General features: G+C 37.2%; 2 protein-coding genes across 8 annotated transcripts in view; both read right to left on the bottom strand.

Annotated features, from left to right (window-relative positions):
• Positions 1-14,862, bottom strand: part of LOC144651855 (collagen triple helix repeat-containing protein 1-like) — a 72,711-nt gene extending 57,849 nt beyond the window's left edge. Inside the window, exon 1 of the mRNA XM_078511892.1 lies at positions 14,816-14,862. The gene's annotated coding sequence lies outside the window, so the exon portion shown is untranslated. The remainder of the gene's footprint in view (positions 1-14,815) is intronic.
• LOC144651803 (collagen triple helix repeat-containing protein 1-like) overlaps positions 1-25,406 on the bottom strand; it is a 132,810-nt gene that overhangs the window by 15,755 nt on the left and 91,649 nt on the right. For 2 of the 7 annotated variants that reach the window (XM_078511810.1, XM_078511811.1), the window contains exon 1: positions 476-899. The exons of 2 other annotated variants lie outside the window; for them this stretch is intronic. In XM_078511810.1, the coding sequence (XP_078367936.1) occupies positions 476-565 (90 nt within the window). In that variant the 5' untranslated portion in view covers positions 566-899. Of the gene's footprint in view, positions 1-475; positions 900-6,795; positions 7,150-8,009; positions 8,346-8,683; positions 8,818-11,633; positions 11,691-12,458; positions 12,505-22,680; positions 23,385-23,910; positions 24,250-24,653; positions 24,768-25,406 lie in introns of those variants that run through there. 3 more of the 7 variants (XM_078511806.1, XM_078511814.1, XM_078511807.1) reach the window with 3 other exon arrangements.

Below are 25,406 nucleotides of genomic sequence, written 5' to 3'. Positions count from 1 at the left end.
TATATTATTTGAACGTTTTTCGAATCAGCTGCAATCTTTGAAAGATTGCTACTCTTTTGTGGTTGTGAAAATTCAAAGATCATATCTGATGACTAGCCGGGTTTTTGATTCACATTTATACAGAACAATGCAAGAAAACAGAGATTTTGGCAACAATGTAAGCACTGGCACATTTAGGTTATAATCACTAAACCAACCTCGTTCCCAGGGCTTTTCCCTTGGTAATTGGGAACGGGCGGACGTGAACGCGAAAATTTCATGTAATGTAGTTGAAACTCATCACTGCTGTCGAGAAGCGTTCTTATCGACAGATTTGAAAAAGGGAAAAGCCCTGGGAACGAGGTTGTCACTAAACGATATTGTACAAAACACAACAACTTGGCATTGTACCTTCGTTGGAATGTTTTGCTGAAAAATAGGATGTTTGCCTCGCTCACAATAAAAATGGGAAAACTGCTAAATATATTAAACTCACTTTGTTGTCACTTGGTTTTCCACTACTTGGGTTTTCCGCCGCAGAGCACAAGTTAATCGATATCAGCGATAAAATCAGTAAACATAACATGATGGTCTGTGGAGAATACTGTAGTATCAAATTAAGACACGTACGGATTAGCCGTATTTCACACAGACAGCTTTGGGGAACGCTGTGACAAGTTGGTTTGTATTTGGTTTGTATTTAGTAACCAGTTACTAACACCACGGAATTTTTTAGATGGTGACTTTATGTCATGTATAAACATGTATAAAACTAGTGGTAACCACAGGTTAGAAAGTGCGGGCCTTGACGCACTAAGACAAGGTACTGTTAGGCAGTGCCGATAACTATAAATAAACGACTGAACAAGGAGGACTGAAATGATCAAATGGACAATAGACAATTATTCTGAGTAACGCGTCACGCAAGGATTTTTCGCACGCGGTGCAGTCCCGGGGGGGGGGGGGGGGACTCGCATATGAAAGTGACGGGGATGCTCGTCGTCTCGCTTAGGGTTGAAAATTTTGGACTCTTGGTCTCGCTTAGGGTGTTCCGGGAAAAAACGCCCAAAACGCCAATATTTTTAGCCATAATGGTCTCGTTTAGCGTTACACACGAAGAAATATACAAATATAAACTCCATTCTTAGTTTTTTGGTATCTTTTAGGGGTCAAGAAAGGCTTGATCCACACCCAGATTGGTCTCTTTTAGGGGTTCTTTTCAAAATTTCCGACGAGCATCCCCGTCCGTTTCATATGGGAGTCCCCCCCGGGGGTGCAGTGTGAATTTAGATGTGATTTTTCTCAGTCGGTAAACTCGCTATGTAATCAGTGTTATAACGAATTTCTCGACAATAACCGTTGTTGGAATCATTCGCTTTACCGTGGTTTATCTGTGATTCAATCACAGCAAATGTTCTCAAAAGCAACACGCCTTCAATGTCACAGAAGGTTTATCTAATGTGACAAGCTGTTTTTAAAATATCGCTCTTGGAGAACAGATTTTTCTCTTCCGGTGTTACGACAAACTGTCGTGATTAACACATTTTCGCATTCCGATCGTGCTTAGTGGAAGAACAAAAATTGTCAACTTCCGGTTCGGTCCTGGTTTATAAACGTGGCGCGCACGCGTAAAACGCAATCCGCTGGTCACTGTCAAGATTAGGGTTGCGGGCCTCTCTTCGGCCCGCAATTAAGCCGCATGTGAGATTTTTTGATTTAGGAGATACACTACGTTTACGTTACACTATTCTGAACTCAGTGATCATGGTGTTACATAACGTTAATTAGAACAATAACTAGTGAGGTAAAGTATATTGTGCAACGTCTACTGCAAACAATTGAACGCTTTTAAAGGTGACAAGTCATACCGGCTTTTTCTTAAAGATACAAACAGGATATATTGTTAAAAACGTTAAAAACTGGTTTTACCTACCAGTTGCTCTTCAGTCACGGTCCTGTCGGAAGTGCTTATCTCTAAAGCTTGAGTGCCCTTTCACTTCTGTCTGGATTGAAATAACTAACAAATTGAATAACAAAGGAAAAGCGCGGCTGTAAATTAAAAATCACAGGCCTAAAAGTAATGAAAGCTTCACCATAAGCAAGCTTTGTGCACATACACTAGTCCAGCTTATTCTCGTCTCTTTCCAACCAGTTGCCGTTGCAAACTGAAGCAAATTAATATCATAAGCTGTTTGTACGTTGCTAAACACGTTCGTATTGCTACAGATTAAAGCCAAGAGTCACAAAATGATTGGTTCGTAAAACAGATGCAAATTTACGAATGTCCAATGACACGAGGCTGTTATAACGTGTCATCAATTGTGGTCTGACGTTGCTGAATATGTGACCACAGGAATAAAGGAAGAAGCCAAATGAAAGAAACGACTTCCTTTGTTACTTACACGAACTAAAGGAAGATGAACGTTCTCTTTTTACATTCTTTGTTACTGACACGAACTAAAGGAAGATGAATGTTCTCTTTTTACATTCTTTGTTACTGACACGAACTAAAGGAAGATGAATGTTCTCTTTTTACATTCTTTGTTACTGACACGAACTAAAGGAAGATGAATGTTCTCTTTTTACATTCTTTGTTACTGACACGAACTAAAGGAAGATGAACGTTCTCTTTTTACATTCTTTGTTACTGACACGAACTAAAGGAAGATGAATGTTCTCTTTTTACATTCTTTGTTACTGACACGAACTAAAGGAAGATGAACGTTCTCTTTTTACATTCTTTGTTACTGACACGAACTAAAGGAAGATGAATGTTCTCTTTTTACATTCTTTGTTACTGACACGAACTAAAGGAAGATGAATGTTCTCTTTTTACATTCTTTGTTACTGACACGAACTAAAGGAAGATGAACGTTCTGTTTTTACATTCTCCTTTACTGATACGAACTAAAGGAAGATGGACGCGTTTGTTCTAAGCGTTTTATTTAATACACGGAACTGAGGAAAGCTAACGACAACTGCCTCAACATAATTTACATTAAATTGTCGCTTTCAGTTTGATTCAGGTCTTGGCACCTGACTCCAGTAGTATAGTTATCAAAAGATTCCAGCTAAGCGCAAACTACAGCAACAGGAAATAGAAGTCTTGCGTGATGCGGGAACGCATTTCAAAACCAGCACTCGTTTTGCTTCAATTCATTTCGAAAACACAAGAGACCAGCTAGACTGTAAAATGCACTATTCAGATAAAAAAAGTAATTAGGAAGTAGTACTGGTTTTTGCAAAATCCACAAGGAGCGAAAATAATTCTTCTTTTGCTGCCGTTTTATCACTCAGATCTGTCACAGTGTTACAAACACGTGTTTTTACCAATTGAGTTAGCGAACTGTAAGTAAATGGGTATTATTTTGTTCTAATAAAATTCCAATTTGATCCTGCAAAGTTCGCCAAGTTGGGAAATTTTAACTGGGGAGAAGCAATCCTTGTCACAGAACGATTAATATTGGTACACCACGGGAAATGAATTACTTTCTAATGGACCAGTAACGAGAGATCTCCCATTTTGAAATCAGAAGAACGAAACATGAATGGATAGCATTGCTATCCAACGTAACTTGTTTAGAAAATTTTGACACCAAACAATTACAATGGTAACGTTTACTATCTAGTTTTCTATTAATGTCATAAAAAATGTTGTGGTTATTCATCGTGGTAGAGTACAATAATAAAGTATTATTTCGTTTGTCTCACGACGTAGTCACGTGTGATGGAGATCGCAACGTTTCGACTGCATACTGCTAGTCTTCATCAGGCGATAAGGTCGACTGGTTGTGCGTTAGCTTATAAAGCACTCGGCTGCGCTGTGATTGGATGGTTTTCAACAGCTCTGATTGGTGCATTTCGATCCTCAGTGTTCTGCATGCCGGTGTACTGTTGCTCCCTCGGCGGTCCGCAGTCATACAGTTCTCCTGTTGCTGTGTTTTTTGATCGTGGGCATCTATGCTTCAGGAATTTCAATTCCACTGTCCCTGTTGATATTATTAGGGTGAAGTCTTATGTAAATCGCCTCTTTGACCCGGCGTGTGTACCAGTGCGAGTCACGATCAATAAACTTTACCTCATTCCAAAGCGGGTAGTGTCCGGTGTTGTTGGTATGCTCTGCAACGGCGGAAGTCTGGATGCGTGCGAGTCGGATGTCCCGGTCGTGTTCTTTGATCCTATCTTGAGTGGAAGTTTGGGAGAACGAGAAATGCTGTGGGAACACGAGTCGATAGACGAGTGTTTCCACAGCTTTTTCGAGTTCTCCCAAACTTTCACGAGTGTTTCTATAACTCGATAGAAACACGGAAAACATGTTTTCTATTTCTTTTAGAAAAAAGCACAAAGAAAATAACGCACATCAAAGTAATATTTAGCGCTTTATTTAACATCAAAACGTAGATTCTCTTCACCTCGCGGTTTTACGTCATGAACATAATCAACCAATCATAGAAAGGGAGTCGATGAACAGAAATAAATCAACTGTTCAACATTTGCTTGAAGGCTAAAATTCACCGTTTTGTGCCAAACAAACAAAGAAAACAGGCCCCAAAATTAACGTAATTATGAGAAATAACTAAGCCGATGGTTTAACTGAAGTCAAGCACTGCAGGAAGGAGTCAGGAATTGTGGTTTTATTTCGCTTCATCCACCTAACCGAATGGTTTGACGACCGATGCTGCCGATCGAGCGACTCGAACCTTGGAGGTGAAAGTGCATTATTTTTCTGTGAAAAGAAGTTTGACTCGGCATTCTGGACGAATATCTTGTCCTTTTGAGGAGCTGTGAATAGTTCTGAAGTGCTGCAAAGCTCAGAATGGAGTGAAGTTGCGCCAATTCATATACTTCTTTGAAAGGTCAGCCGCTTAGATAATTTCTTTCACAGACTATTTTTGAATGTGTAGCGGGCTCTGTAAACATCTTACTCGCTTGTTTTCAAGTGTGCAAATATTTGTTTAGTCTTAACCTGGTTTTTGTGAGCTGTGACATTAAAATTTGGCACAATTCTTAGTTGTTATTTTTGCATTGCTTATTTCAGCGCCGTGAATATTGATTGCCGTGTCTACGACAACTGTCTGTGTCTCCATCGAGTTATAGAAGCACAATTTTTAACCAATCAGCGCACGTATTTACTTTGTGCTATTTTCTAAAGTTTTCTATTGTTAACACTTCCTCCTTGGCATAATTTATATCGGTGCTTATACTGTAAGCCATCCTCGGAGACCCAGGGGCAGCTAGTCGGGGCGAAACGAAATAAACCAGGTGACAAAAGATTTTAATAAGGGCGGGAAAAAAAAAGAGGGGAGGCTCTTTCTTCCCTTATTGAAAACCTTCGTCGATTTTTTCCCGATTTCCTTCGTTTCGCCCCGTCTAGCTGCCCATGGGTCTCCGAGGATGACTGTAAGCAGGCATGTAACAAATAAAGAGGGAAGAGGTAAAAAAAGGGGGGAAGACGCAAAAAGCTGCCAGAATTATTCTTATGATGTGTGTTTTTCACTTTCGATCTTGACAAAATGAACATAAAAACGCTTTTTATTCAGAAAGATTCCAGTTTTCAATGTCTCAAATATAAAGGTGAGTATAAAGGAGAATCGAAACTCGGCAAGGAGACTTATTGGTCCAAGTACGTACACTCGGGTTTGTGTTTTAACTTTGGTGAAAAACCCATTTTAATAGCTTGAAAACTCTGCGTAGCAGTCGATTCCTTTCCAAGCGCGCGGAGCAAACAAACGAACGAAGGTTCAACCGTCACGTTGGGTACGTATGAGTTTTACTGATCGAAGCATGTGGCCTATGAAATAAAAAAATATATATATGCGTGATATTTGACTTCGGTTTCAAGTATGAATGACTTGCAATTGGAAGTAACACAAGTTTCTGGATGTGATCGGATTTTTAGGCGCAGTTTAACCCTATTCAGACCGGGCTTTTTTGGTCTTTTCAGACCGGGAGGGGGCGGATTCCGCCCCCGCTCCGTAACTTCCAGAATATATAAGCAATCACAATGAAACTTACAGGATATATAGTATGTTCTAAAATCTATCTTTTAATATAAGTCACGTGGGATGATGACGTCACATCACGTGACAATTACATCATCATGTGAAAACAGCCGCCATCTTGGATCCGCCATCTTGGATTTAGAAATTTTTCCAAAACGTCAGAAAACCGCCCAAAATTACCGGAAAATACTTAAAATCAATGAAAATGTGCTTAAAACCCGTAAAAGGTGAAAATAATTGCTTTAAAGTTATTTTTCATCAATAGAAACACGAAAATTACAAATTTGGGAAAACATGCCTGTCAAAATGCCGTTGCCATGGTGACGTCAAGTTCGTGACACAACAACCTACCTTACCAAATTATTCCCAGATAAATTTTCGATAATGTCGCAAAGTTTGGCAGCGTTTGATTGAATATTGAAAAAGTTATAAGCGTTCAAAGTCAGCGCGGGCACTCCCCCCCCCCCCGGTCTGGATAGGGTTAAGGAACTAAATGAAACCGTTGAATTCTGTGTCAACTGTAAACAATTATACTTATTGTTTTTTTTTTGGATATTTTTACACATAGTATCTCCAAGTTTTTCAACTGCTCTTGCAGGGCATACTCTTTCAGTGCTCCACGTTAGAAATCCACACAAAGTTATCAGGAGACTTGTGAATGAAACACGGACAGCCATTTGACAATGTTCTGGACTTTATTTCTTATTTGATACAGAAGTTTCGATGCGAACGCTTCTAAAAAAACACAGCAGTGTTTTCTATCCTTACTATGCTAAAGTTCTTCTATAAAGTCCAGTGAATCAGGTCTAGCGATTTACTGCTGAGCTTTTGGCACCTCTTCAATGAAGATCCGGGACATTGTCGCCCAGCCCGTGTACGCGTCAGCATTCTTGTGACCTTGATTGCAGTTTCCAACCCAGAATCCCACTCGCACCTTTCCCTTGTGAATGTTATTACAGTGACCTTCAATATGGCGGTGACGGTGAAGATAGCGGGTTTTGTCTGCCATGTAGAACGCGCCATCAATGGACCCAGGAGAGCTGCACTCGGCATCATTGAAGGTGAAATACCAACGGCTACAGCAGCCGTCGCATCCATGAATCCTGAGGTTACCAGCAAAGTAAACATGGAGGGCAGTGTCTTTGAAGTTCTTCACGAATTCACAGTTCTACAGAGATAATTATCACTAATAAATCAGGTTACAGATAATAATTTCGGACGAGGAAGGCAGGTAGGACAAGTTCAGGAAGAGGATGTAGTTTCAAAAAAATTAAGAAATTCATACATGACATCAATTTGAAAGTGCTCTAATGTGCTCGCATAATTATCGAATTCTAACTTGCATTCATACATTTATAAAAAAAAAAAAAGAAAACTAGCCATGGTATATTGCAATTCCTGAGTTTTGGTTGAATTACAAGCCGTGGTATGTATATGAGCTCATATACCATGAACCGCAAATATGGTATTTTTAATGCAACAATTATTCCACTCGCACTTGTTAGATATGAGTTAGTTATAGCCAACTCATATCTAACGCCCGCTCATGAAACAATTGTTGAATATACCCATACACCGTGAGCGCATTCTGTTTTTTATGCAACTTCAGCTGGACAAGAAATATTCGTGATTATCTCCCCTGCGTTAGACACAGTAGACACTTTCCCTTCAGAACTTGGAGAACGAATAGCAGGGTGGAAATCATGCCAATAAGGAAAGGACTCGACATTGTTACTGGAATACTATTTTCCATCCAGATAAAAACATCTTCATTTTTGAGTTAAGAAAATCCTGCCAAATCAAAGTACTAAACTTAGGACCTTTTGGTCGGTACAATGTAATCCCATGATTATAGAAGCAATAGTGCCCTCCACTGAGTAGAAAAGACAGGAAAACCTTGCAAATGTCGCCGTGGTAACAGCATCATTATCACAAACTCATGATATATTCTCCGCAGTCGACTGGGTACCATTTTAAAAAGGTGCGTCATAGCGTTGAACTACTGGGAAACTGATTTTCATAACTTACTTGGATCACACCTGAGTCTTTGCCGTCGCCTTTTTTCCATGTGCATTCTTTCCAGTTCATGTGCGAGGAAAGCTGAGGTGTTCCTGGAGTTCCACTGACACCTTTCTCCCCTGCCTCTCCTTTTTGACCGGCGGGGCCCTGGACACCAGGTTCTCCGTTTGCTCCTTTCTTTCCTTCTGCACCATGTGGTCCCTGGGGTCCAGTCTTTCCCGGACTGCCCTGGTCTCCTTTGGCCCCCTCACGTCCATCACGGCCAGGTGCCCCAGGGGAACCCGGCATGCCATGCATACCGGGAATACCATTTGTCCCTGGTTGTCCACCGTAACATAACGAGACCTGTACCGAGAAATGAGAGAAAAAAATAAGAAAAAAAAAAACATAAAAAGCTATTACATGAGAAAGAATAAGAGAAAGGTAAATAGCAACAACAACAAAAACAGCAAATTTGCATATATATCATCCTAATGTTAAACGAAATCTCAAGTCGGTTGATTCAAAATAATTTAATTTAAGATTGTATGGCCATGGAAACATAAAATGGCATAAATCATGTTGTCTTCGTTGATAATTTAGACTGGGAAAATCATGGTGTATAATATAAATTTTATTTAAATTTTTCCCACTTTTCAACAAACAATATGAGGTAGCTACTGTTCATAAAATCACGAGCTTACTTTTTTGTCACTTGGTTTGCTGCTGACATTGTTGGCCGCCGTCGCTGAACCCAAAGTGATCAGCACAAAAATCAGTACACACCACATGATCAGCGAGTTCTTCATGCGAGATTTTCCCATGGGTATTGTTTGGTCTGTGGATACAGCAAATTAAAAACGAGTCATTGACACTTACAGTACAGTCAATACACTTGAAAAAATTTGTGTCATCGGATTCTCTTGTTATTGGAATGATTCATTGTACGTTTATATTGCAATGTTTCTCTTCTTTTTTGAACTGCTTAACAAAATAGATTAGATTAATAAATTAAATTAAATAGACGAGGCAATACCCTAAAAGTAGCGCTGAAACGTAATGTTTAAGCAGGCATTGAGGATTCGGTCCTGAATACTGGCGGGTTACCGAAATAAAACTGTGACTTTTCTTTAAATTCCATTTACGTTTTTGTGTTTAATCTTTGTACGTGTAGCAGTACAGAAAGAGATGCATGCTTACAGTGTCCCATATAAATTTTCTAAAGATGGAGCATCAAGCTATTTTTTAAACTGCACCTCTATCCGATTACTTGGTCACGATTGGAGTATGACTCGACTATCGAATTAATATCGCGCCTGCCAATAACTATGGACCTTTCAGGCGCGCTGACTTTGAACGGTTATAACTTTTTCAAGATTCAACCACACTTTGCCAAACTTTGCGAGTTTATCTAAAATTTATCTGGGAATAATTTGGTAGGATAGGTTGGATTGTTGGGAACTTGACGTTACCATGGCAACGACATTTAGCCACCTAAATATTAAAAGATGCATTTGTTGGGTAGTCTTAACTGAAGACTTGAAACCATCATTTTAACAGAGATTGTAGAACACTATTTCATCATAGCTGATTGCATTGGTTAATTTTAGCGAACTGGGACTTAAAACGAATGCTAAACCACACTTCGAAGTATTACACTAACGCGCGCAACATCATACGTGATTACCCTATGGAGCTACCTTAAAAAATGCAAAGTGTTGAAATACGTTACAACACTTTCATTGGTCAGATCATTTCTGAATTTACTAATGGCAAGGAGCCTGACATGTTTTTTTAACTTTGTTTTGTTATCACAATTCATGTTAAAACGAGTTTTAGAACTAACTACGTGTTGCCAACCAATAAAAACATTATTTACAAAATGCCCAAAGAGGACGAGCCAAAATTTCATTTTGGGGGGTTACAAAGACGTTGGAAAACACTACAAACAATTATTTTATATCACTATATAGACCATTGCCTACAAATTGTACAAATGCTTCAATCCTTGTTTTAGGCGCTAAATTAACGTTTTCTTTTTTATTCCAAGACTCGCCTAGAAGACATCGTACTTGAACTGAGTGAAACAAAATAAAATCATAGTACAGTTTTTTCTTGTCGCTGTAACGAATTTTATGTTCAAATAAATAAAATTAATGAAAGAGCGTATCAACAAGATAAGAAGGACTACTGGTCTGCGTACAGTTAGAAAGAAACCAACGACAAAAAGGCTCACACGAATGGAGTATCGATAACAGCCCCTGACAATGTCTATGGACTTTGCAAGGTTAAACCTACTTGTAAACTTAACTAGAAAAGGAAATTAGCCAAGAAGAAAATCATGGTTTCTTAAAACGTTTGTTAACTTACTATAGCAAGGTAACATCCGTACCTTTACAGTGTCGAAGATTACTAATCGATTAAGTGCCTTCCTGCTTCCTTAAGTTAACTGCACCAGTAAGCATCTGAATGAAAATGATACTCCGGCACTATGTCAGAACATTTTATCTTAATTTATTTTGAACATGTTGAAGTTTCGCGTTAAAACGCGTTTACTAACTGATAACGTGTAAAGCATCGAAATACATCTAGTAATTCCATTGGTGAGATTATTTCTTAACTGACCAATAACTATCAGTCTGAAATGTTAATTTACATTGTTTTGCTTTGACGAGTTTCGTGTTAAAACGAATTTTAGAACTGCCTACGTGTCGCCAGCCAAAATAGATCATTTAATTGCAAACTGCGCAAAGACGAAAAGGTAACTTTAATACTTTTTGTGTTACAGGGACCAAAAATAGTTTAAAATATAGACAAATGCCTATACATTGTGCAAATAAAGGTAAATAAACTGAACGTGGAAAATATTGTTCCGCGCAATAAGCAGATGCCGATAGAATGGGCTTTTTTAGTTTCTCGGTTTTAAGGTGTTATGATGTTGTCGGTTTTGGTTTCATTTTCTTCAAAACCTGGCCTGATATACACCGTACTTGATCACATTTAACTAATACTTAGCCTTACAACATTTACAAACTCAGGTTAGTTTTGTTGAAACAAATCAAAATCATAAGAAGAGTAAACGAGTGCTCGTTTGAAAACTGAAACGCTTACATCGAGTTTCTGACTGAACAAGTTTATGAAACAGCGTATCGATAAGACAAGAAGGCCAATTGGTCATACAGTTAGAAAGAACCCAATAAAAGAAAAAGCTTAAGTTTTCCATTTTCTTTTTTTAAAAGCCTGCTCAGAGTTAAAAAAATGGAGCAGCATTGACGGTATAAGAACGTGTATAAATTATCCGACCAGTAAAGGTTTTTTAGTCGGGCGAAAAAAGTCCCGATTGTTAAACATTTGTACTTCTGGAGCAGTTGTAGCATTTTTTTTTTCATTTAAAACCTTTGGAAACTGCGTTTGCGGGATTTTAGACCCATTTTGAATTATATTACCGAAAGCTTTAATTCAGTGTTAAATAAAACCAAGTTGTGAAAACCATTCACAATATGATAATTAGAGAAATTAGAACAATACAGACAACTTAAAAATTCGGTTATATCAGTTTTTTCGTTGTTTTGCCTAGTCTAAATATTAGCGGTAGTGTTTCAAAATAAAAATTAATATTCTACCGTGACTCGCACAGTGAATTAAACCACTTACCTTTGAAGTAACTCAGCGCCTGTAGGGCTGTATCGTCTGAATGGAAAAATGAACACGCTAGACGGGAAAGGAGATAAAAACAAGTGTTAGATCTAACATTAAAACGAAGAAAAGAATCCAAAAAAATAATAAAACTTACACACTGTTTTATCACAACATTTTGGTCTAAATCATCTTTATTATTAGCTTCACATTTTGGTCTAAAGTAATTTACTGCATAAGAATTGCGTGTCCTTTGAGTTTGTTATTAGGCTTGTGTTACATTGTTTTCCCATTACTAAAAAAAATGGCTCTTTTAAATTTAGACCAATGTGATTGAAAGATACGGGTTGATCAGAGTCACTCGCTAAAGAACTCGATAAAGTTGGACATGATCTATTAAATCTGTATCGTGGATGATCGAAAAAATGTCCGTAAAGTGCCGTGTACGTGTATTTGATGAATTTAACTTGAGCCGGACTAACTTGTTTGACGGAAAATATCTTCCATTAACAGAAAAAAAAATAAAACATGAAACCTAACAATGCAGAGCCGGAAAGAGACTGTAACATAATCATGAACGTGAATTGCCTCTTATCATTGAAATATCATAAAAAATCTGAGCTGCTAAGTTAGTCAAGATTAACGAAATAGCTCCAATTTATGCAAAGGGCTGTCTACATATAATTTATTTTGGTTTTCTGATTTTTTTTTCCTCAACTTCATTTTAAGGTGTGCACATGAAAGCCTTTATTTTTGCAAAATAAATATCCTTTTTTCTATGTCTCTAAAACTGCGGACGTACTTTTGTTGCATGTATCTCAATTTTAACACTAAATCATTTACCTTTGAATGAAGTCAGCGTCTGTGTCGTCTGAGGGAAAACAGAAAGCTAAACGGTAGAGAAAAAAGAATGAATGTTGGATTTAACATCAAAACCAGAAAAGAAATCAAAAATAAAATAAAAGAACCGCAAACTTACATCGTAACTTCTCCAAGCTAACAAATAAATTTCTACTGCACACTGTCTCTGACTTCCTCTGTTTGTTTAGTGAGATTCTCGTCGGAACAAGTTTGTGAAAACAACAAACACATGTACACAACGCAATATCTATTTTTTTTTTCTAACAAGCAATGTTATTCGCTATCTACATTGTACAGTTTGTTTAGCCGTCGATTTGTCCAATAGGATGAAGCCTTTTATTCTTGTCACGTCAGTTACTGCTGCTATGTAATTTCACACAAACCAAAGCCATCCTCAACAATAGCTTTCTATTGCGAACGATAAAAAATAATTGTGTCCTGAATTAATCATTAAAAAAATAAAAATTATTTTCTAAAACCTAAGCCCAAAGTAAATACTGTTTGGAACACAACGAGTTACGGTATTTAATTTCTAATCCGTCAGTACTCTCGCTGCAAAATTTCAATCCAGAAATTTGACTTAGAGTGCGTTCCCTTTATTGTCCAAACGTGGCTAAATAGCGTAAAAATGTTTCGAACTAGCCTTTTAATTATGAAAACAGGTCAACCTTAATTATAACAAAAGCTTTATTTACCGAGACAGACACTTTATTTCATTTGACTGTTCATATGAAAATCAATTTACTTTGGAAGCAGAAAGAATATTTTTCCTCTGTAGCCTTTCTTATAATGTGGTATATTAAGTTTTTAGTCACTTTTTGGGATATTCGTACACATATCTCAATTCTAACAAACCGCAGTAACTCGCTAGTGTTTTCACTCGTGGCTGTCATTATGATATTTCTTCTATCGTGAATATTTCGCTTCAAGTGTTTGTGTTTGTTTGCACGAACGGGAAACGTTTTGTTGTTTTCTTTCCTTAACTGAATTTGATAAGACAAAGCAACTGTAGATAGTGTAAAAATATATCAGTGGATAGGATCCTCGGTCGACGAATTCTCTGCGCAGTAGTCACAAAGTGTGGATCACAAAGAGTAAGACTTCAGCCTAGTTAATTCGTCTCTTCTGAAGTTGTACGGTTCAGACAATGTTCTTGAAAGTCAAAGGCGACTATTATAAAGAAAGCGATAGATTTCATACATCTACCAGCATCAACAAGTGCTGTAATTGCGCATATTCCTTTATTTGATTTCGAGCTGGAATTATTTTCTCATTGTTATTGCGTAACAATTGTATTTTTCGGCAATATTGATCAAGCAGGTTAAGTAATTCGTTAGCTAAATTAAATAATATACTGAAACATACAAAATTTTAAAACGAGATACACGCACGAATTGCTAGTCACGAATTAATTCATAATAGAGTGAGCCCATTCCAGCACACATCAAAATATTCTGTGGCCTGGAACAGGAACAAATAAAAGTTATTCAATCGCTGTAAAACGTATGTAAACCATAGTTACTATGTCTGAACTCTAACAAAGAAAAACTGAATTAAATGTATATTTAGTCCACTGATATGGGGATTGTTATTAACTTGAACAGCTAGGCGCATGACTATGTTTTAAGCCTTATTCAACTAACGAACAATTAGGTGCTGAATTTTTAGATACAAAAAAATATTGACTAACGAATAAAATAAATTATATAATTGTATGCATGTACTGGGAGTTGCAAATACAATTTCTCGAGCCATCGATGTCTCGAACCTCCAGATAACTCAAACCAAAAGAGGATTCCCTTCCCTCAGTCAAACACTCCATAATGTAGCCCGGATTTCTTAAACCAAAACTCATTTCCCTCGATGGTTTGAAAAATCGGGATTCCACTGTACCGCCTTGTAGCGTTTAGATAATAACAAATTTGTTACTAATTATAATTATTTGAAAACCCACGCTCGCCAAGCTACGCACTTCTTGTTCAAAGAGCATACAAAAAATAACTTAGACCAAAAAAAAGGCGACGACGATCGTACCTGACGATATTTTCCCCTGGAGGTCCAAAAAATCAGGATTCCATTGTACAGCCATGTAACGTAATATTCACCGATCTAGCGATGAAGCTATGCTCTAAAGCCTGGTTCTCATACGATCGTCTCGATCGTCTCTGTCGCTTCTGTCGCTTCAAAAAGTTTGCTTGCTCCAATCACCTCAGACTTTGCAAACGACAAAAGCGACAGAGACGATCGGGGCGATCATATGAGAACCAGCCTTAACTGTTCAAAGAAGAAACAGAAAATCAATTACACCCAAAAAAAAAAAAAAAAGACGACGATCGTACCTGTAAAGACTCTCGGAAGTTTTCTCTTTTTGTTAAGGATACATCGAACTTCGAATTCGCGCTTGGAAATTTTTCCTTCGTTTTGGTTTTATAATTTTGACCTAGAATCTTGTTCCTACCAGTTCGTCGTTAAGCACGAATGCATTGTTGTCAGCAGTTTATTATTGACATTTCTGACAAAAATGCTTGCGATAGCCCCTCTCTTCGTCCAATTAAGAAGGTGATTCATGATTTTGTGTCATTAAATGTTAAGACGTCAAGTAATTTGAAAAAATAACATTTGGTTAACAAAAATCAATGTTACGTTTGTTTGATATAACAATTTTCTTATTATTCAATTATTCAAATTTAACGGCTTGTTTGTGCATTTGTAATCGCGAACACTGCGATGTTAATGTAATCAATATAAACAAACTCTTTGCAGACTGTGAGCCGTGACGAGTTAAATATTTTAATTTATCAAAACGACAAGAGAAATAGAAAAAAATTCAGTTAGAGAAAGAGACCTATTTCGATCCTATCGTCTGTCATTGTATTATTCATTGGGATGTATAAGGGGATGCAAACTAATTTTCAGTAAATCAGTGCTGAATATATTAATTGTAGAGACTGCGTACTTGTGGACAATCACAAATGAAAATCATCAAGTTGCAGAAGCGAAACAAAAACTTGGGTATTAAGTAAGGGTGTCTATTTTGAGAAAGGAAGATAAATCTTGGCTCATGTGAAAAGATTTACACGCGCGTCATGAAAGCGAAAAATGTCAAGTACTTCCTTTCGTGGCGCCATTGGGTCAATATTTTGATCAGTGGCGAATAATTGAGTTTTGTAGTGAACGACGGTGGCAGTATTTCACTCTCTAAAGTTCTTTTAACGGAATCCAGATACATCGAACTGCGCGCCTTTATTTTTTCTTTTATAAAAGGAACGCTTTATTTTTTTTTATTTTTATTTTTTTTGAAGATAAACACACTTTATTGATACACTTAAAAACACGTACATTACTTACAATTACATACACTATTGAAGATTATACAATGTTACTTTTCTTTTACATGATTAAAAAACAACAACAACAACAAAAGTACAAAAAGGAGTCCATGCATTAGCTTAAAGTAATTACAATTTAAAAAAAATAATAATATATACTTCGTTTTTGAGAGCAATTGTTTTAAAGTAATTCGCTACAGTGACCTTGTATTATTATTATTATTTAGATAAACAGCTTTACGCTTGAGTACATTTTTCTAGTTTCCATTGTACAATTAGTTTATTGGTAAGTTCATCTAGAGACATTTCTTTCTGAAGATATTTTGAAGAATAGATATAGTGTTTGACCAAGATGATGAGCAAATCTAGCTTGCGTTTTGTGGGTTCCGAGAGCACATTAGTCGCGTGACATGTGTCGTGAAAAGCAATTTGTTCTTTTGAGAGTGTTACCTCAGTACCTTGACGATGATTGAACCATGATATAATTTGTGAATAAAGTTTTACAGACTCCTTGCAGTCAATAAACGTATGTTCTATTGAATCCGCATTAAAACAATATATACATTTATCGTCTTCGGCTAGGTGATATAGTTTGAGTTCTTTCTTCGTTACAATTGTTCTATGCAGAAAACGAAAACAAAATTGACGAAGTTTATTGTCCTTAGTGAAGCGATATATATCCTGAAAACTTCTAGTCCATTCACCAAGTTTTTCAGGGAATTTACTCTGCCACTTTTTTACACCACTCGGGACAATAGGATCATGGTTGTTGAACAATTGGTAATAGTTTTTGCAACGTGCTTCAGCCAGATTAATTAAAGTTTTGTTTGAAAGAATGGAAGCGGAGGTCGAGGAAAGATCAGCTGCAGGAATAGAAGTTTGAGCTGCTCTTCTTTTCAACTCCGATGGAATGGCTGAAATTAGCTGAAAGTAGTGCATATAATTTGTGGTGATATTAAATTTGTCGCTAAACTCTTCGTACGATAAAAATTTGCCCTCAGAGTTTAACACATTCTTTACTGACACGATTCCGCGTTCAAACCATGATTTCCAAAACATAGTTGCGTTGTCTATAGTTATCAAATTGTTATTCCAAAGAAAGAATTCGCCATTTGGAAAGAGGTTGGTTGTATTTTTGAGATCCTGAAAATACTGAAGAAGTTCTCGATAAAAGAGGGGTAGACCTGTCTTCAAGGATTTTACATCATAATTGCATTTAAGGAGAAATAATAAACCACCATACTTTCGAAGGTAGTAATTGGGGATTACCTTCCATTTATCGTCAGACTCGCCTAGTAATCTACCAATCCAAGCCAAGCGTAAAGATTTAACGACCGTGCAAAAATTAACAAAATTGATTCCTCCTTTTGCTATTGGTTGATACATAACCAATCTTTTTATTTTGTCTTTCCTGTTTTTCCATAGAAATGCGAACAGATTCTCTTGTACAGTCTTGATAACCGATTCTGGAACGGTCAGCATCGATGCTGCGTACACTAGTTGTGATATACCTAAAGCTTTCGCCAATAAAGACTTGCCATATATCGTGAAGTCTCTTGAAAGCCATAAATTTAATTTTGTTTTCATTTTGTTGATCTTGACATAAAAGTTTTCCTCAGTACATTTGTTTTTGTTGTAGGATAGATGGATTCCAAGAACTTTAATAGGTTCTTTAGTTGTTTTAAAGTCAAGTACTTTCAAATTGCTGTCTTTCATAGAACCGATCCACATAGCTTTAGTTTTCTTCTTATTTAATTTTAATCCAGAGATGATTCCAAAACAATCCAAGATCTGTAAATAGGGTTTGAGAGATTCAACATTTTTTGTTATTATAGTCGTGTCGTCAGCAAACTGTGATATTTTGACCTCCTGGTCATCTGGGAGGGACACGTCTCTGCAGCTTGGTTCTTGGCGTATCTTTGCTGCTAGCAGTTCCGCAGCAAGGATGAATAAAAGAGGACTTAGCGGGCAACCTTGACGAACTCCTCTTGATATATTAAAATAATTGGTCAAAAATCCACCATTTATTACTGCGCTTTGCACACCGTTATAAAAAATTGAAATCCACCTTTTAACATTTGGGCCAAAATTGAAAAAGTTCAGGGCTTTAACAATAAAATCCCATTCAAGGCTATCAAAGGCCTTCTCAAAATCTATAAAGAGAAGGAGTCCTGAGGTCTTGTTAGCATTTAGATATTCCATTACATCACTTAAAAGTCTTATGTTCTGGCCTATGTACCTTCCCTTAACGAATCCGGTTTGATCTGAATTAATTAATTTTGGTAGGTATTGTTCTATTCTTTTTGCCAAAGCTTTAGTCAGAATTTTATAATCGATATTAAGTAAAGATATTGGACGCCAGTTGGAAAGTTCAGACAGATCCCCATCAGCTTTTGGTATTAACGTTATTATTCCCCTCCTTTGAGAAATAGATAAGGACCCGCTTTGAAAAGCTGCATTATAAGAATTAAGCAGATCTCTCCAAATGAGATCATAGAAAGACTCGTAAAATTCCTTAGTGAATCCATCCTCACCAGGGGTTTTATTGTCCGAGAAAGAGCCCAGCGCCTCTTTTAATTCCTCAAATGTAAAATCATATTCCAGGAGGGTCTCAATGGGGTGGTGGCTTTTACGGTTAACGGTTAAAATTTTGGCTTTTTTACAGCTAAACTATGACTACTTTTTTTTTACTGAGTTCAGCGATATAACGGTTAATTTATTTCCATTACGGTTAACAGAAGTCAAAAATTAATTTCCATTGTTTTCAAAGTTAAAAATTAATTTTCATTACTGAAAGACATATTTTAGGTCTCAGGATCATTCTTGGGCGATGAAGTGACCTAATCTGTTTTATTTAAAATTACTGACCGATTTTTTACGGTTAACATATTTTACGTCTAACGGTTAAACTTTTCCAATTTTTACGCCTAACGGCTAAATTTTTGGCCGTTTTACGGCTACCGGTTAACCCCATTGAAACCCTCTTCCAGTGATTACCAGAATCTTCTGATTCTTGTTTCTCGCAGTCCTTTATTGACCATGAAGCAATTGTTGAATATTATTTGCTGCAACTATTTTCTTATTTCTCAGTTAATTGGTTTCAAATTTCGCTTTATCCATTTTAAATTATCGAGATGAACAAACTGTTTTCGGTCTAACCGAAAAAGCAAGCCCAATATAGTTTTCCGATTTAACGGAAATGGAACGCCTTTTTCCGCCTGTTATTGTTTCAATTTGCACAATGAAATTTCAGTTGTTATTCATTGTCTACAAGTAGATTAAATTATTAATCCTTGCAGTAAATACAATGTCTTGTGGTGGAATGCAAACTATACTCTTTTTAAACTGCTTGAAAATCAAGATACAATGTTTACGTATCACAGTTTTCCCAGAAAAAAATATTGAAAACAGCAGTATATTTTCTGAGACAACTGAAGTAAAATGTTTTTAGGTGGCAAAGTATCCACGGTGTAAAAAAATAGTTACTGAAAGGCAAGCATAGTTCTACTAACTATGCTGAAAGGAGGCGGCTTTTTTATCACACACGTAAAAGCATGCGAAACCTGTGAAACTCACAAGTAACGTAAAACAAACAACGACCAAGACAACAAAGAACCTGGAAACAATAAAAAGCAGTAAACAATAGCCCCAAAACAAAGAAACATTTTACAAGTTCTTACACCAGAGTAAACCCCATGTTAACGAACATGAAAGTTTTCGCAGCGTAACTTTTTCACAACTTATTTTCCATCCAAACAGTTGCCATTTGTGGAACTTCACACTTCTCTACGGTTTTGCAACTTGCTTATTGCCACCAAATAAATAGAAAGATGGGAGTTGAAAAATGAGGCGGTATCTTTTTGTTCCATTGTTTTCTTTTCATTTGCACATAAAAATTCCACGGGTAAACACCACATATCACCTTTTTTGTCACACCCTAGGAACGTACAACAGGTGAACATCACACTAGCCTGTGTACAGCCGTCCCGCTCCGCTCAAAAAAATCGCATTCTTTTGAGCGGAGCGGGACGGCTATTGAAGATATGATGATTATGCAGGCTGTTGAGAAATGTGGCCGCGAGTTCCGTAGCGTGCCCAGGTTAATGGCTGGAAATGTTTTGTGCATTTATTTCGAAATAAAAAAAAAAAAAAACAGTATTATTTTTTTTTTAAATTCTTACATGTTTTATTGGCAATGCGCCACATTTGACTGTATTGGTAATAGCTCTCTATAATGAAACGTGGATCGCGCAAAATTTAAGATTTCCTGATTTCGAGTTTTCTGTTTACCGTTATTACGGTTATCGTATCGATTTAGCGAGTAAAAAAATACACATCATCAAACTTCAACCCTAGAGCAATAACTAGTGTAACTTTTATGTCAATCCGATGAGGGGAAATTTTCGGTTTGGTCCCGAAAAAACTGTTTAACCCAATCCCAAACTTGACGGCAACATCGTTTTCTTCTAGGATAGCTTTTGACATCTTAGACTACCGTAGAATCCCACTTTCCTGAGGGATAGTGAAACAGAGAAAACAAGCCAGCAGATTAATGTACTTTTAAAGGGCTAACTAAGTGAATTTAATAAGATTCTCAATAGGCGGAAAAATGTGTTCCATTTAAGTGAATTTTCCGCTAAATCGGAAAACTCTAATGCGTATTTTTCAAACCTGACATCTGGAATCGTTATAGATAACATGGTTATTGTATGACTGTCACTAGGAGCCGTTATATAAGATAAATAAAGCTATATATATTATCGTACTGACTGTGTACCTAGCCCTGTTAAGTAAGTTTCAGAAACGAAACAAAAGCCTGGATATCGATATCTGCGAGAAGAAACGGAAGGGGAACCTTGTCCTATGTAATGCCTTCATTTGCTACTCGCACAAAGAGTTAACACGTGCGTCAACATGTCAAGTACACTTCTAAGCGTGGCGTTAAGTGAGACAGTATTTTGATGGCGAATATTTAAGTTTCGAATGATCTAGTTTGTTTAACACTTTTGAAAAAAGACCTTCAAAGTGCCTGTTTTTCTGTTTACTAAAGCGTGGATGTGAAACATAATTCAGCATATGTGAGGGGACCTGTAGTAGCTATCGTTCTATTCAATGCAACACTTATTTTCTTAAGTGATTCCTCTAAAATACAAGTTCTCGAACGAGGTTTTTTTAAACTTTCTCTGAATTTTCCTACCAAGCACTGAGTGTTTTGAAGAAAAGAATAAAAAAGATAGGTCACATCCTCGCAAAAGAAACATGATGGACCAATCTTACTCTAATTAGGCTTTTACTGATACTAATCACACGGGTTATTTCACTGGTCCACGTTATCTATTCGGTAGCGGGAAGCAATATTCAGTAAAGTATACTTGAAAAATAACTTGATAGTTAAAAAGTCTCTCAGTAGCATATGGAACAATGTAATGTATAATTTATAAATATCAAATAATTTCAAACGGCATCGACTCAAAACGTTTCTGGAGTCCTCGTTTAAAAAGATCGTAATTTGTGTCCTCGAAAAAACGTCGATTCATCTTCTTTGCGAGGCAAGCCTTATTACGCGTAAAATTCTGCACAGCAAGGATGCGTTTAAGCAGTAGAGGACTTTTTCCGTGTTTACATAGCCTCATCTAAACACGAGAGGGGGTTGGGAGAATTCGATACAGTTATCCAAACCCGAGACGCAGTCGAGGGTTTGCATAACTTTCGATAATTCTCCCAACCACCCAAGTGTTTAGATGAGGCTATGTTAACACGGAAAAAGTCCTCCATTGCTTTTTATAAAATATATTTTTAAAAATAATTCGAAAAATGAGGGGGATTTGGTTTATTTACTTCTTGATTGAAATACATTTTCTCAAAACGCGCATTTGACAACACATGAACCAATCGAAATTCGTGTTCGATTCCACGTAAATCTTGTAGAAAAATATGGAAAGTTTGGCAAAAACTAAAAGAAATGCTAAAAAATACAGCTCTGTAAGGAAAGAACCTTAAGATGAGGAATTTATTTAAGCTGGAGATAAATGTCACTGTGCTTGATCGCTTTTGAGAGTGAAGTGAACTTGCCTGAATGATTTGGCAGCCCGATACCGATAACACGGTTGAAAAGTCTTCATCGTGCCTTGTGAAGTTTTGCAGGATAATTGGGAATCATAGCACAAGCAGCGGATCTAGCGAGGTCGGTAGCAATGGTATGCATATATTTTATTTTACGGTAAATTGTTCAGATAGCGGTGTAAACGAGTCCAGTTTCTTCTACTGTCGTTTCCTCCGTCTTTGTAATATGCTTCAAATTGTGCTTTGGTTTTCTGACAAATATTTCCATTCTTTTCTCTTCCCCAAGCCCATTTTGAATGAAAAAAGTTCACGACTATTGTTGCTAATATAACAGTAGAATTTTTACGCTGAGAAAGTCTCAGAGAAAATACATTTCAAGCAGATTTGCGGGCAAAAAGACGGCAACCGATCGGCCGTGCAAAGTTTGAATTTAAGCTTAATTTACAATTTGTAGCATGTAGTTTCGTTTACGTTGACCTATAACTTTTTCTAATAAAGAATGTCTTATAGGGAATTTTATTGTAGTACTTAAATGCAAAAATTTACTTGAAAAATGTTTACTGCATATTTTGTTGTTCGCTTGAGCTCCCTCCACGAGATCGACTAGCTCACGATCATCGAAGCAGGCAAAGCGCTGTTGTTCTTCTTTCTTTTGCTTTTTTTCCTCGGGCTCATATGGGAAAAGAAAGCCGGAACACATATCAAAATTTGGTATTGTTTCCATTTCTTTAATATTTGTACTTGAAATTACTTTGGCAGTCTTTTTGGCAGCTTTATAATGTTTTTAAATTGTGCCAGGAAACACAGAAAGCGCGACGTCACAACCATGTTTACATACTCTAATTTAATCTCACCTATCAACCCATGAGAGCGCGCGTACAATCTTAATTATTTTATAAAATGCAATACTAAGAAGTCACCTTAATAATAATAAAAAAAGCGGAAAACATTAAAGAGCGCCGAGCAAGCAGGTACTAACTGAAGAAAGCACTGAAAACAGACAGCCATTAAGTAATGTTCCTGGCCATTATTATTTTGCAGCTGATACAGAAGTTTCCAATCTTTTGATACGAACGCTTCTAAAAACAGCAGTGCAGTTTTTCTATCCTTACTATACTACAGTTCTTCTACAAAGTCCAGTTGATCACGTGTCACGTGTTTACTGCTGAGCTTTTGGAACCTCTTCAATGAAGATCCGGGACATTGTAGCCCAGCCCGTGTACGCGTCAGCATTCTTGTGACCAGAGTTGCAGCTTCCAACCCAGAATCCTACTCGCACTTTTCCCTTGTGAATGTTATTACAGTGGCCTTCGATATGGCGGTGACGGTGAAGGTTGTGGTTTTTGCCGGTTCTCATGTAAAACGCACCGTCAATAGGCCCAGGAGAGCTGCACTCGGCGCCATTGAAGGTGAAATACCAACGGCTACAGCAGTCGTCACATCCATAAATCCTGAGATTACCCGCAAAGTAAACATGGAGGGCAGTGTCTGTGAAGTTCTTCATAAATTCACAGTTCTATGAAGATAATTAACAGTCATTACGATTAATTAATAAAGAAAATCATTTCTGGCGAGGTAGGTAGCAGGAAACAAGTTCAGCTTATGGATGAAAATATCGCAAAATTAAAGAAAGTAATTAGTAATGCCAATATAATAATAATTAGTAATAATAATAATTAGTAATGCCAATATAATAATATTTGAAGTAAATAAATGAGCTGTTTCTAAGAGACAAACAAACTTAGATAGTGCAGCAGAGGCATACAGCGTCATTGTATCCAATTTGCCTAAACTGCAAGTTCAGGTCGTCCGCCCCCTTCATTAAAAAAACTTCCCTTCGAATTCCCTTTTTTGAAACATTGAGACAAGTGGCATGGTAGGAGAAGTTTCCCACTGTTGTAATAATGTCCTTCAGTTAGTAGACAAGATGGGGGAAATCGTGTCAATGTAAAATTTTATTATCAGCACACGTTAAGGACGCTATATAGCTTATGCTGTGCCGCCATTTGGTTATCCACTACAAAGTGACATAAATCACTTGCCTGTATCACACCTGAATCTTTGCCGTCAGCGTTTTTCCATGTGCATTCTTTCCAGTTCATGTGCGAGGAAAGCTGAGGTGTTCCTGGAGTTCCACTGTCACCTTTCTCCCCTCTCTGTCCTTTTTGGCCGGCGGGGCCCTGGACACCAGGTTCTCCATTAGCTCCTTTCTTTCCTTCTGCTCCAGGTGGTCCCTGGGGTCCAGTCTTTCCCGGACTGCCCTGGTCTCCTTTGGCCCCCTCACGTCCATCACGGCCAGGTGCCCCAGGGGAACCCGGCATCCCATGCATACCGGGAATACCATTTGTCCCTGGTTGTCCACCGTAACACAATGACTGAGGCTGTAGTGGTTACAGAAGTAAAAAAATGTAGAAAAGAAAAATAATATCATTCGAAAGTTTTTCGAATCAGCTGCAGTCCTTGGGAAATCATGACCCTCGTGAGTCCTTTTGGGGTCATTTGTGATGAAAATAAATAAAACATCAGATGGCCAGTTTTCGCGAGAAATTAAGGCAAACAAGAAAACAGAGAATTTGACAAGAGTGGATATAGAGTAAATGGAGGGTACAACAGTTAGAAAACGATAGTGTAAAAGTAGACGGGTTCATGGCGTTATGCGAGAAATTTGCACAATTTTCCTCGTAATAGCTATATTCATATATTTCAAATTTAGCTTTGCGTATTCGTTTAGATTTGCCTTGCACACAACTGGAAATGGGGAAAATTCTAAATATGCTATACTCACCGTGTTGCCACTTGGCTTGCCGCTGCTATTGTTGTTTGTCGCAGAGCACAAAGTGATCAGCGTAATAATCAGTAAACATAACATGGTGTTCATCGTCGTTGCCTTAATTCTGACCTGGATATGAAAATATAGCGATGTAAAATAACAATCAGCAAAAAATAAGTTAACATTTCAATTGCACTAATTATAAGCTGGTTAAAGATTTCTTTCTAATTCATTCATTCCTTTATGTTTTTTTTTTTTCTGAAGCAATTCTAGTTAACTTCATTGAGTCAGGAGGTTGTTTCTCTTGCCATTTCAAGTCGGCACTGTTTGCTAGCTTAAAAAAAACCTAATGAAAAAGAGAATTGATACAGTTTTATCGACGATCGAATCATATTTGCGGAACACTATCAAGTATGATTAAGCTCAAAATTGTCATCCACGCTGTTGGGTTTTCACCATTCAAAGCACCTAAATTGATAAATAATCCGAAAAGCGATATAAAATGACAAGCAAAATAATATTCCTTTGTCTCCTTCGTCGTTTGAGATGTATAGCCGATAAAGAACCTACCTTGCTTTTGCGGTTATTGAAAAAAAAAATGATACTGCTATGAATATGACAAATCTTTTCATGTCCCTAGTGAGCGGGTTTCTTGTATAAAAACAAGTCTTCGAAGTGATTACGTGCAAACACTAAAATACGTCGAGCAATCTAATTGGCTAGAAAGTGTCTCAGTTGTCCAATGAAATATAACCTTACGTATTTTGT

This window comes from Oculina patagonica, chromosome 4 (genome assembly GCF_052425735.1).
Source record: "Oculina patagonica isolate OP01 chromosome 4, crgOcupat, whole genome shotgun sequence".
In the NCBI taxonomy this organism is placed as follows: domain Eukaryota; kingdom Metazoa; phylum Cnidaria; class Anthozoa; order Scleractinia; family Oculinidae; genus Oculina; species Oculina patagonica.
The sequence above is the reverse complement of the archived record's forward strand: the minus strand, read 5'-3'. Positions and strand labels throughout refer to the sequence as shown.